This window comes from Athene noctua, chromosome 1, assembly GCF_965140245.1.
Source record: "Athene noctua chromosome 1, bAthNoc1.hap1.1, whole genome shotgun sequence".
In the NCBI taxonomy this organism is placed as follows: Eukaryota; Metazoa; Chordata; class Aves; order Strigiformes; family Strigidae; genus Athene; species Athene noctua.
The window spans coordinates 182,363,426-182,375,718 of NC_134037.1; the positions used below are offsets into that span (position 1 = coordinate 182,363,426).

Below are 12,293 nucleotides of genomic sequence, written 5' to 3' on the forward strand. Positions count from 1 at the left end.
TAAAAAGGGGCTATTTAAAGAGATGACCAGGCAGAAAAGGTAGGGGAGGAGATGCGGGAGGCAGCAGAAATATGCAGGTTCAAACCAGTTAAGAGTGTCGGTTCCCCAACAGCCAGAGCTGTCACCAAGATTCACTGCGAGAAAATAAAAAGGGCTTTGTGAGCTAGGGGAGAAGCTGCTCAGACTGCACTGCAGACAAGAGCACTTGCAAGGTGAGAGCATGCTGCTCCTCCCAAAACAGAGATCAACTCAGCAAGCAAAGGCACGCCTGTGCCATGCATAGAGGTTTAGGCTGCCATTACAAAGCACGAGCTTTGCTTAGGGTATTTTCTGAGACAAATGTGTCAGCAAATGGTTTTTCTGCTTTTCATAAATACACAGAATACGGAAACTATTATTTTCTATTAAAATCACATTTACTTCAACAGTGATCTGCACAGCAGGAACTTTAGTTATGGGCCAAACTCCTCCTGGCAGTCTGTGTGCTAGAGTAAGCTGAGCAAGTGTCTCACCCTCACCCACACTTGACCCAAACACAGGAGCTGCTGGAGGCTTCCAGTGAACAGAAAGCTGGAAGTGGTGATTCTGTTCTAAACCAGGGACTTCCAGTGAGTAGTGCATCTCCTCTTGCTGTGCAGCGATCAGTGCCAAGCAAGGTGTGTGTCAGCTAAACATCTGTGCTGGCAACAGTTTCTATTCCTTCTTGTCCTAGCAAAACAAGTGAACTAACAGCTTTGGGACCAATTGTGTATTTTGTTTTGGGATGTAATATCACAGTTACATTTATCTACTCCACACTTCAACAGTTTCTGCAAATGAACTTTGGGATCTTTTGCTCACTGTGCATCATAATAATATTTACAGGGAAGGGTAGAGCTAAACGGTTTCTTGGAGCAGCTTGTTGTAAGCCAGCGTATTGCTTGTAGCTATTGCATTTTTCAGGCACTGCCAGAAGTAGGGCTGAGATCGAGGGTTAGTTGGCCATTCCAGCACAGAATTTCTACACAGCCTCTTCCTCAGCTGGACATACCGGGACTTCTGCAAAACCTTCTCAAGAAATATCAAGATAATGACATCCATTTTTTCATCTAGAAGCCGCTGGTGGGCCATGTAAAAGGTTGTCCTGAAGCTGCCGCTTTTAATATACTTGTTGGTCAGCACAAATATGGTCTTTTTGCTCAGCTGGATGCTCTGGGAAAGGTTGTCAAAGACTGGCTGTCCTGGGAGCCAGTCCCTTTCTTCCAGGCATAAGTTGAACTGTCTGGCTTTTTGATCTTCCAGCCTTTCAACTAATTCTGTCAGCACCCACTCATTCACAGCTGGATCTTTATTGTCATAGGCAATAAAAGCATCATAGCAAGCATTGGGTAAAGATAAACGCCGATAGCCCTTCCACTTGGCAGTGCAGTAATGGTAACTATACCACACATCCCAGAAATAGAGATGGCTCATCGCTGTGAACATCATAAAGCCTAGCACAGTTGAAGCTGACAGAGCATACAGGATCAAATACGAGGTGTCCAGCTCACAGGTATACAGATCCAAGAACACCACGCTCCGCCCTTTATGTGCCCCTGGGCCAGCACAGGTCACGTCTGTGGCCAGAAGAGGAATAGTCACTTGAGTCTGATTGATCCACCAAACAAACCACACGGCATCACAATTGCACTTGAAAGGATTGTCATGCAAAAGCAGCATCCTCAGGTTGTTAATAACATTTTCAGGGAAGCTGGACTTCTTAATTATTTGAATCTTGTTTGAGCTGAGGTCCAAGTATTTCAATTTAAAAGCATCTCTGAGAAAATGTTTGGTTAGCCGCTGAATGCGATTGTTTCGGAGCATCAGTTCTTGGAGCGTTGAAGAGCAATTGGACAGTTCTTGAGGAACAGTAGTCAGAAGGTTATTGCTGAGGTCCAGAATTACTAGTTTCTTCAGATAGTGGAGGCTTCCCCAGTTGAAACTCTTCATCTGGTTATTGGTTAGATTGAGGATCTTGAGTTCTGGAGGCAGAGCTTCAAAAACATCATGAGGCAAAAAACTGAGGGAGTTGAAGGAAATATCCAGTTGTTCCAGGCTGGACAGATTCCTGAAGAATGACAAGTATCTGGAATTCCCATCCATCCATAAAACATCTAAACGATTTCCTCTGAATTCTAAAATGCGAAGAGATTGACTTTCCATTCCTGTGTTAATAGAGGTAGAAATCTCATTCTCATTCATCATCAGCTTCTTCAGATGGGCCAAGTTTTTCATGAAACTAAGCACATGAGTAACACCTTCTGCCAGAAAATAATGCTTGTTATCGCTCAGGTCTAGAATTTCCAGAAGTGTTAGCTCATTGAAAGCAGTTGAGTATAGCAAGTCAATCCTGTTGTTAGAAAAATCTAGATATTTCAATCCAGACAAGTAGGAGAATTCACTTCCATTTAAAGTTTGACTTATTGCATTACCTGACAAATTGAGGCATCTGAGGGAACTAAGTTCCCGGAAGTCTGAGGGGTTAATAAAAAAGATGTTGTTTCTGCTTAAATCCAGAGTTTCTCCATATTTCAGGCACTCTTCCTTAACTGAAGACTGGTAGGAAGCAGCCTCTTTGTCTTTGGACCTGCAGCTTCGCCCATACTCATCATACCTGAAATAATGCATCTCTTGTGATACTTGCCTGTTATACTGCTCTATGGAAATCCTAGGATTAGAGCAAAATCCATAAAAGTTGCTTTCACCTGAAGAAGGAGAAATTTTATTCACTGAGAGGTCTATGAGCTTAAGGGCTGGGAATTTCTTGAACACTCCCAGGTCAGCAACTTTAATAAAATTAGTCCCGAGATCCAGCACTGTGAGATTTCTAAGACTGAGCAATGGATCTAGATTTCCTTCTTTCAGTTCTTTAAAGACATATCCCCTGAGCCTCAGGGTTTCCAGGTTAGAGAGGGAAGTAAATGTCTTAGACAGATTCAAGGATGGAGAATACATCTTCACTTCAAAGTTAAAGGACAGATCAAGGTCTAGCAGGCTGGGGATGAACTTCAAAAACTGAGCATCTCCAATCTCCTTCATGAGGAAATTTTGGGAGAGGTCAAGCTCTTTGAGATTCTTGAGGGTTTTAAACCAGCTGCTGGGTATGCTCTGAAGAGAGTTACTGTGAAGTCTCAAAATTCTTAAATTTGTCAAGGAATGAAAAGCCTTTGAATCTATCTCAATTGTGCCCTTGGGGCAGGGAATACAAGGATATGGGGCATTATAGCAACGTGGGCAATTACCACTTAGATCAAGAATTTCTAGGTTGTGAAGGGCACTTAAATCATGTTCTTGAATCACTTGAATCTTGTTATTGTAAATATACAATTCTTTTAAAGTAGATGACAAATTGGGTGGAATGTGAGTTAAGTTGTTAGACTTCAGGGATAGTATTGTTAATTTTCTCATCTCCAGAAAGGCTGTTCTTTCAATTTCAAATGAAGCATTGCATGGATTACGGTAGTAACAGTTCTGTCCCAGATACAAAACTTCTATGTTGCCTAGTTCTGACAAATTGGCTTTTTGGATAGAAAAGATATTGTTTGCTTCCAGACTCAGCAGACTTAAACTACTGGGAAGACCCCGGGGTATTTCCAGCAGCTGGTTTGCATCCAAATACAATGACTTCAGTCTTGTCAGGGCAGAAAAACTGCCATGCTCAATCTTCGGTCTCATAGTGCACACGTGATCTTTGGGTCCCATTCTGACAGGCACACAGTTGCATCTGAAGTCAATCTCCATGAGGTTTTCAAGATGAGCAAAGGATGTTGAATAGATATGGGGGATATGGTTAATACTCAGGGTAAGGTTGGTGGCATTTGCAGGGATCCCTCTGGGGACTTCCATGAGACGCCGGTCAGTGCAGTCCACGGTCACAGAACCTTCAGAGGCTTTAACATCACAGGGGAGACTTTTGAGAAACCAAGCTCCTGACAGCAGCATCGGAAATAGGAAGAGCGAGACAAACCACAACGCATCTGACATCTTTGCATGAGGTACCTAAAAATAAGGAAATAGGGAGGTATTATTTTAATGCAATGAGAACATCTCATAGGACATCAGACCAAGCATGTACTGGGTCAGACCAAATATACAGCTGACCTGGGGTCCTGTTTCTCACACTGGCTAGAAGTGGATGTGCAGGTAGGGTTATAAATTTGGGGAAGGCAGATGTTGGGAATTCCTCAATTGCTTTCTTTACTTTCTTATCACGAAGTATTCTAGTCTTAAGATAATTATCACTCTCTAAATAACAAATCATAAAAAAAAAATAATGTACTGAAAAAATGACAAGGCAGGTGATTAAAAGCTACTTCTCTGTGAATTTTGTGTTTTTAAGGGACAACAAGATGTGTTAAACATCCATCAGATCACCATTGTATAACAGCATAAATGAGCAAAGTTAATTTTTTGAAGCGTATGAAAGATAGAGAAAATCTATCGTCACTAGAAAGCTAGTGCAAATTGTCAAAAGCACACTGACTAACGGGTGAGGATTCTTCCTCTAGTAAGTGTTACAATGGATTTATGGCTGACCTAAGCCCGTCAATGGCTATACCGCCATATGGTTTAATACCATCGGCATGTGCACTGCCGAGTAAGGGCAGAGGGCCAAGAGGGCACTGTATCAATGCGTGTGAAATAAAACGTCTGCAATAACTGTATCAATGCCTGTAGAAAAAAGGGTAAAACTGAAAATCAGAGGCAGATTTAAGATTGAGCATGTCGCATAAAAGAATAATATTCATTAAAAATTCAGAGCCAAAATCCTACAGGCATTCAAAGAATCTTCCAAAACACACTCTGTCCTTCCAAGTCTTGCCTACTTTATAGGTTTGTGTTCATTATGGGAAGACCAATAAGCTTTTAATATTTCACAACATACCAGTTACTCCCTCAGCAGCAGTCAAGGTCAAAGAAACGCTGTCACTCTGGCCGGACGCAGCCAGCCAGGCAAGCAGGCGGCCAGCCTTGGCTTACCTAGCATAGGCACAGGGGCCGTGACCATTTTGCTGCCTTGCACAGCTTCTTAACCGCCCGTGTCTGGTGCTCTTCAAGAGATTTAAAGATGATAAAACCCACAGCAGTCAACATCATACTTTCTCCCTGGAAAACTCCACGTTGGAAACACACGGCACGCAGAATTCTCTTAAACAGCCAGGATTAGTTATGCATGGAATAACATTGACTAAATGTGAAGACACAGTTAAGCAGCTGAAATTCAGATGACTAGGGAAAGACCTGCTCAAACAGCATGTGAAACCCCCGTTGAGTGGTGCCCATATTATATATATATAGTTATATGTATTTATACAATATGACACAATATTATGTATGTAAAAGACTTTATTAGACTAATGAAAAGCCAAAGAGTGTCTCTGCTAACTGAATGGCCCGTAGTGCCCCAGCTCCTGCCTGGACCAACGTACCGTAGGGTACAGGGTTGTTAGCCAAAGCAGGTGCCCATGGAGCATGGCAGAGAGTGGCAGGAAAACCTCAGAGACTCTCTGCACTGTCTCTCCATCACATGGATGCCATTTACCTTTATCCGTCGATGCACTTCACAGCAGAAGTGAAGTGCTAACCCTTGCCAGCCACGGACACAGTACCAGCTGCCACCAATGCAAATGCTGACAACTGCCATAGATCAGACTCCAGCAGCCTGTCTTCCTTTGAAAGAGGGAAGGAAAACCTCTGCTGCTAACTAGGGGTCAAACCACACATTTGCTGCTTTTGAGGAAAACTGGAATCACCCTGAAAATATTCGATAAACCAAATTAAACCCCTGTGTCCAAGCACCAGAGCAGGACCTGGGCAAGGTGAGAGTGCAGTCTAGATCACCACAAATGTTCTACATTAACTCATACTTGGCCACTGCAGCCAGGCACCTAATTTTTGGCACTTACCCAAGTTCCTCAATTTATTGCCATCAACCTGGGCTGCATGGACATTCAAGAGAGAGCAGGAGAGAGAGGCCCCTCTGCAGGCACTGCTCAGCTCTGAAGATGGAGGGAGCTCTGCCTGACTACACACTGAACAGAGACGAACACTGCAGGTTTAGGGACCGAAAATTTGGTGCAATCATTCTGGGCCTTAAAAGTCTTAATGAATGTGTTTGTAGGATTCTTAAGAAGTCAACAAATGTCTTTTGAGACATTCACAATGCTCGGATTTTGAACTCTCCCATATTGCAGCTTTTTTAGGACCTTAAGTGCTGTGGCAGAGCCAGCCTATCTCCTACCATCTTTGTGCTTCATTTCTTTGTAAAACCTTCTGTTTCCTGGTACTCTTTTAATTGTAAACTGTTACATTCTGGTGCTGTGTCTAACTATTTGCATGTGTAACATCTTGTGTCTGTTCCAGTACCAGAACAAATTTAAAAGATAGTTTTAAATAAAAGAAACAAGAAACTCTGACTTCTGCAATGTCTTTGTAATGAGAAGCTAGTTTAAAAATACAGCTAGAGTATGCATGTGAACTGTCCTTTGTGGTCCTCACTAGGATCTACTTGATTTTAACTACCAGGTGCACAAATCCATAATGAGTCATAAAATCACAGAATGGTTTGTGTTGGAGGGAACCTTAAAGATCATCTTGTTCCAACCTCCCTGCCATGGGTAGGGACACCTGCCTGATCTACTAGATCAGGTTTAGGGTATTCTTCAAATAATCAGCAACAATAAAGCTAGGCGTTTCTGAAAGATTTTTTTATGTAGGGGTTCCATATGTATTTTAAGAGTTGGCAGGGGGGAAGGCTAGAGAAAAAAGAACACTCCAGACGTTATAGCAGTTAGAACAGACATCATTATACAGATTCTGTAGCACAGTAGTATAATTAAATGCTAGCCAGTTAGTATTATCACAGATAAATGCTTTATTTTCCTGTAATTATATATTGCAGCTTCTATACCCCAACAATAAATTTGAATATTTAGAAAGCAGAAAAGGAGATGATGTTCTTGAAAGTCTTCCACAAGAGTTCCAGTCAAAGAGGTCTCAAAGTAAATTTAAAATGGAAGTTCAACCTACCATTTTCTGTGTGCTTCCAGGTCTGGCAAATTTGTCGCTGGAGGAGACGGTAAATCAGAGCAGAAGAAAACAGCATAAAAGAGGTCCCCACTGGTTCAGCTGAGGTGTGGAGGAGAGTGTAACGTGACATAACTCACTCGAGACAGCAGCAGCAATCACTAGTCTTTCACCACTCTTCAGCTGGATGGTGACATGAGAAATAATGAAATGTGAAACAACTGTTGCAACCTACTTCCTCAAACGTTTGTACTTAAAATTAGAACAACAGTACCTCATTTACTCCTCCACCTCTCGTAAAAATAACTGAGTACACTTACATTTTGCCTTTTAAAAAAATTCTCGTTACTCATACATGTTGCGATATTTTTTTTTTCCTTTTAGGCTCATAGGCTGCCGTTTGCTCTCTTCTTTATTAAATTTGAACATAGTTTTCTTTTCAAAGTATGTATTTTACTTAGCTACAGTGTCATACCGTAAAGAACTATAATAATACCTACTCCAAGAAGATGAACATCCAAGCCACAGGGAACCCTAGAGGAGGGAAACTGCAAAATACTTGGTGAAAAGTATCAGGTGAATCAGCTAGGAGACAAACGCATTACATAAGGGTAAAATTCACTTCAGACAACTAATATTTGCAGAAGCTCAAGTTCCTTTTTTTTTTTTTTTTGTTTGTTATTTTTTTCTTCCTTCGTTAGTGTATGGTGCACAGAGACAGATATTGTTAAATGATATTAACAATATTTTATATTTGGAAGTTTAGTAATTTTTGTTTATATTTGGGGCTCACTTCTGCTGCAAAAACCTTCAAGAACTGTGACAAATCTCTTAAGATGAATGCTTTGTGGAAGAAATATCTATTAAAGAATGGGAAGCAAAATAAAGCAAGAAAAAAGTATAGTGGTAATGGCATAGGAAACAGCATACAAAACAGTAAAAGCTCCATGGGAGAGCGTAGAAGGGACCAAGTTAACGATGACATGGACAGACTTAAGGTGGTGAAAATCCAGCATTTCATGGTCCATGGTGTCTGTTTGAGAGTTTCTTACTTAGAGAAGTTTCCATGCTTAGCAGGACAGACCAGTTCAATAGTTACAATAGATAATAGGGGGGTGGGGTGTTTTTCATGTATTCTTTCCCTACATAGTTTTCTTTACATTTTCAATAGCAGTTCATAATTGCTCTGACTGTGTTGGGGCTGAGGAACTCATTTTGGAAGACTAGAATCTGAAGAATGAACAGGGGAAGAATTTGCTGTCATACTTTAAGATTCCCTGGTTTTAGAGTCCGAGTCATATAGACATAAACCAACACAAGAAAGTCTACAATGTTGCTGTTTCAATCAAGGCCTAGGAAAGGGCACATTAATTCACTCTAGGTTGAGGACTATATTGCTCACCTTTGGGCCTGATTACTAAGAGTACTGTGATAAAGTACAATTCCTCTCCTATTTACTGGTAACAGGCTTTTTCTTTGCACACACGAGGTGCTGAGGTTTCATTGAGGGTTATTGCAACTAATGCAGATGGGTCACTAAAATCCTGCTGCATTCTGCAAGGCCATTCATCTCATTTCTGGTAGGAGAAAAACCTTCACTGTAAACACCCTACAGTAGCTATTCCACTCCGAACATTTCACAGATTATGTGTCACCAGAAAAGAAAGTTAACTTCCACTCATTTATGGTTATTCACCTTGTTGTAAAGCAAACGTGCTTAATTATTTGTGAAATAAGAGAATGACTTGGCACAAGCTGGATTGTGAAAGTCCGTTTCTTCAAGCACCTCAGCACATCCCTGTTACATGACACTGGAACATGGCTTAAACGTGAGATGCTTAGTGCCCATTTGCTTTGGTTGTAAGTAGGTTACCCAAAGCACAGCATCCAGTCAACCAGCCCTGTAATTTTCAGCAGGTGCTCAGTGTTGTTGGAGATCTTCCTTGCAGTTGATACCTACAAAACTCGGAAATTTTAATAGCTCTACCAATGCTTTGCCTTTTCTTTTGGACTGCTGCTGATTTTATTTTTTTTTCGTATTAGGAACTGCTTTCACCCTGCCAAGAGCACATGAGTTTCAGTTCCATGCAGAGTGAAAGCACAACTGAATGCTAGTACAAACGCAGAACATCTTTTCCCCTTTTTTTTTAACCTAAGTGGGAAGAAAAAGCAACAATATTTCCATCCAAAGGTGGGAGTGAGTGCAGGAGGGCTCAGCAGTCCAGAATTTCACAATTATAATTTCATTTTTAGATATACTGATTTTAAAAGTTCAGGTTTCCCTCAGATGTTGTGCAAAGTCTCTGTCTCCTGTGAAACGCGAAGTATCTGAAAGCAGAAGAGTACTTCCTACTGCATCACATGCTAGGGGAGGACCCACTGGTAACAACACATGTATTTTGCTACCTCTGTGAGCAAAGAATATAATTTAAAATAGAGCAAGAGTCCTTCCTTAATCCGTCATCTACAGGTCTGGTTTTCAGTTAGATTGAAATTGGACTGGTGAACATTACATTTCCGCTTTTTTTTTCTCTTCTGTCTTCTAAAGAAAAATTTACAGCAAGGTGCTTTTGTTGGTCTGTCAAAATCAGGATTCTCCTATGTTTATCCTAAGGCTGGGTAGTTTATTCTTAAAGTCCTAAAGTCTTGTCTTTTCTCTAATGTGCTAACCCTCATATCAATAATTATAACGGCGCCCCAAGTATTCATGGTTAATACGACGTTCAGTGTATCATTGCATAATCCACCCAGGAAATGATCAGAGAGATAAGTTAAGTTGCTCAATTTTTGAAAGACAAAAAATGACTTTTTAAGCTGATGTAGAGAGATGTGCAAAAATAACGACAAGTGGAAATGGATAGCAAAATTGAGGAAATGGTAACAAAAGGCTTTCAGAAGCCTTAAGGGGTGTAACAATGTGGGCTCTTTGCTGATAGTTGTTGCAGAAATGCGTTTCCAGGCACTAAAAATAACCAGAACAATAAACAGAAGACAACAGTAGAAGATATTGCCTTACAACAAGGGCAGAGGAAGCTCTCGGATGTCTGCTGTGGGAGGAGACCCTCACAGATCTGTGCTAAGAGCTTACCCAAGTGCCCCGTGTGCTGACATGAGCTGAGGGAGACACTAGCAGAAACAGCCCTTCCCATTTCTGAAAGCTGAGGCTACCCAGGCTGCCCCGGCTGCCCCAGTGCCAAGACTGACCATTTGGTATCTACAGCAGGTTAAAACTGCTTGCTGAATGGAAAGGCACCTGGCATTCCTGTTACTGAAAGTGAGTTACCTGAAAGGGAGGCAGTAGTCATTTAGAAATACCTTAAATAAGATGCAGGTAGTTTCCAGTCTCTCCAGGGTCAGCAACTACACCTCTCCTGTTTCCCCATTCCTAAGGGGTCAGTAAGACAGGGTAGCCACAGAGGGCATTGCTGCCTTCCTCTGGGGGATGATGATGATGAGAAGCGCTAAGGCAGTAATACTGGAAGTGGTGGTGCACGCTAATGTGGGAACTGCCAGCAATTCATGCAACTGGCAGGTTCAGAGTAGTTTTGGCACTTGTGAATTGGATATCCTCAAGTCCTGTTTCTTAGTGATGAAATAACTAGGCTGCAGGACCAACCTGATTTGAAAGGTTTCATGTAGGCAATCCTGCCATGGTCTGTGGAGTCATTCTCAGGCAAGAGCACTGAGGGAGCACTGGAATAGCCTCTACAGAACAATGTAGAACTCAGGCACTGATGGACCCCACCAAATCACACAGCAAGAAAGCAGCTCTATACAGAATAAAGGTTTACGATTAGGGCAAGCAAGCAGCTGTAAGGACGCTCATATTAAACACTCAAGTGTGTCAATTTATGGGCTTCTGGAGACCACGGAACACGACAGTGTCACTTATTATAGGGCTTGATACTGCCTTACAAAAAATTGTGCATGACATTTTTATGGAAGAGGTTATTTACTGCTAGAGGTTATTAACTACCCAACAGAGGTTATTTTGATCCTAATTTCATGCACTGCGATTGATAGGGAATGATTTCCTTTCTCCCTCTACACATATTTTTACACATACAAAATATCCGTATGATATAGATATATGTATTATATAATGTATATATTGTATATATCTACATCTAGTTGCATACTGCACATACATCATTGCATAAGACACGAGATTAACTTGTGTAACTGAGGTCAAAGGCCTACCTCTTACAGTGGCACAGGCTTTCACTCACCCTTCCTCCCAGGCTGCCCTAGGATCCTGTCCCGGAGCCACAGGGACAGGATTTCCCTTTTCCCTCGCACCGCTCTTTCTCTGGGTCTTGCCCCTGCAGGCATTGGTGGGACTGGAGGCCTCCTCAGAGCTGAGTGGAAGGGCATGTGCCTCACTCCTGTCATCCTCTGAAATTAACTTCAGAGGTGAAGAGTTGATGTGCAGCACTGTCACTGGTACCCTCTGCTCCCCAACCCCTGGTAATGAGGTTAGCTTAAATCACACCATTTTGTGAGGCAAAACCAGCCATTCCCTGTGACGGTCACACACTCCTTCCCTTTACCCTCCTTCTGAGGTCCTAAAGCTACTGTGAACCAAGTAGACAAACCAAACAGATTTCTTCCTCCCTTCCCTACCAACCTCAAGGTTCCTGGGTGCTCGGTTAACAGCTCCTCGCCTTACTGGCCTTGAAGGTCCCAGGCACATGCCCACCAGGTAGTGGTGACAGTCCCACCACAGGACAGGGAGGCATAGACAGTGTCTGTGTGCTGCTGTAAAACCAAGCAGTTACAAGGCTTAAGTGGGGAACTTGGACTAGGGCTGCTGCTAGATGGTGAGACCCGTGGCCCTCCAGTAGTAGGGACACTTCCACCATTGTCATGTTTCACTCCCGATAGCCCCCTGCCTCAGCAACAGGCTCTTATCTTTTGACATCTAAAAACCCCAGAGTCCATAACAAGAGCTTTCAGAAATCCTGCAAACTTGAAGTAAAAACCTTTTATTGAGAAAGACAAAATTTTGTGCTTCCACTAGGACAGTAGCATGAATCAAAATAAGGTTTATAGGCAAGTATGAGCTATAACCTCTAACTTATGCTATGCAACGTGGTATTTTTTCCTTTATTTCAAAATAAATCTGCTGAGAAATGAAAGCTTCCCACCAGGCTGAACTGTCATCTGATCTTCAGACCAGAACCCCAGCATGGCCTGGAAACTATAGAGCATTAAATACCAAACACCTCACGATTTTCTGTTCCCACACC

The 12,293-nt window shown here is 42.1% G+C and overlaps 1 protein-coding gene across 1 annotated transcript; it reads right to left on the reverse strand.

The window, feature by feature from the left end:
• Positions 1-449: 449 nt before the first annotated feature.
• TLR7 (toll like receptor 7) lies at positions 450-7,120 on the reverse strand. Its single transcript, XM_074929927.1, has 2 exons — positions 7,048-7,120; positions 450-4,017 (listed from the first exon to the last, which is right to left on the reverse strand). The coding sequence occupies exons 1-2, from the start codon at positions 7,048-7,050 to the stop codon at positions 877-879; spliced, it is 3,144 nt and encodes a 1,047-aa protein (XP_074786028.1). The 5' UTR covers positions 7,051-7,120; the 3' UTR covers positions 450-876.
• Positions 7,121-12,293: the final 5,173 nt, after the last annotated feature.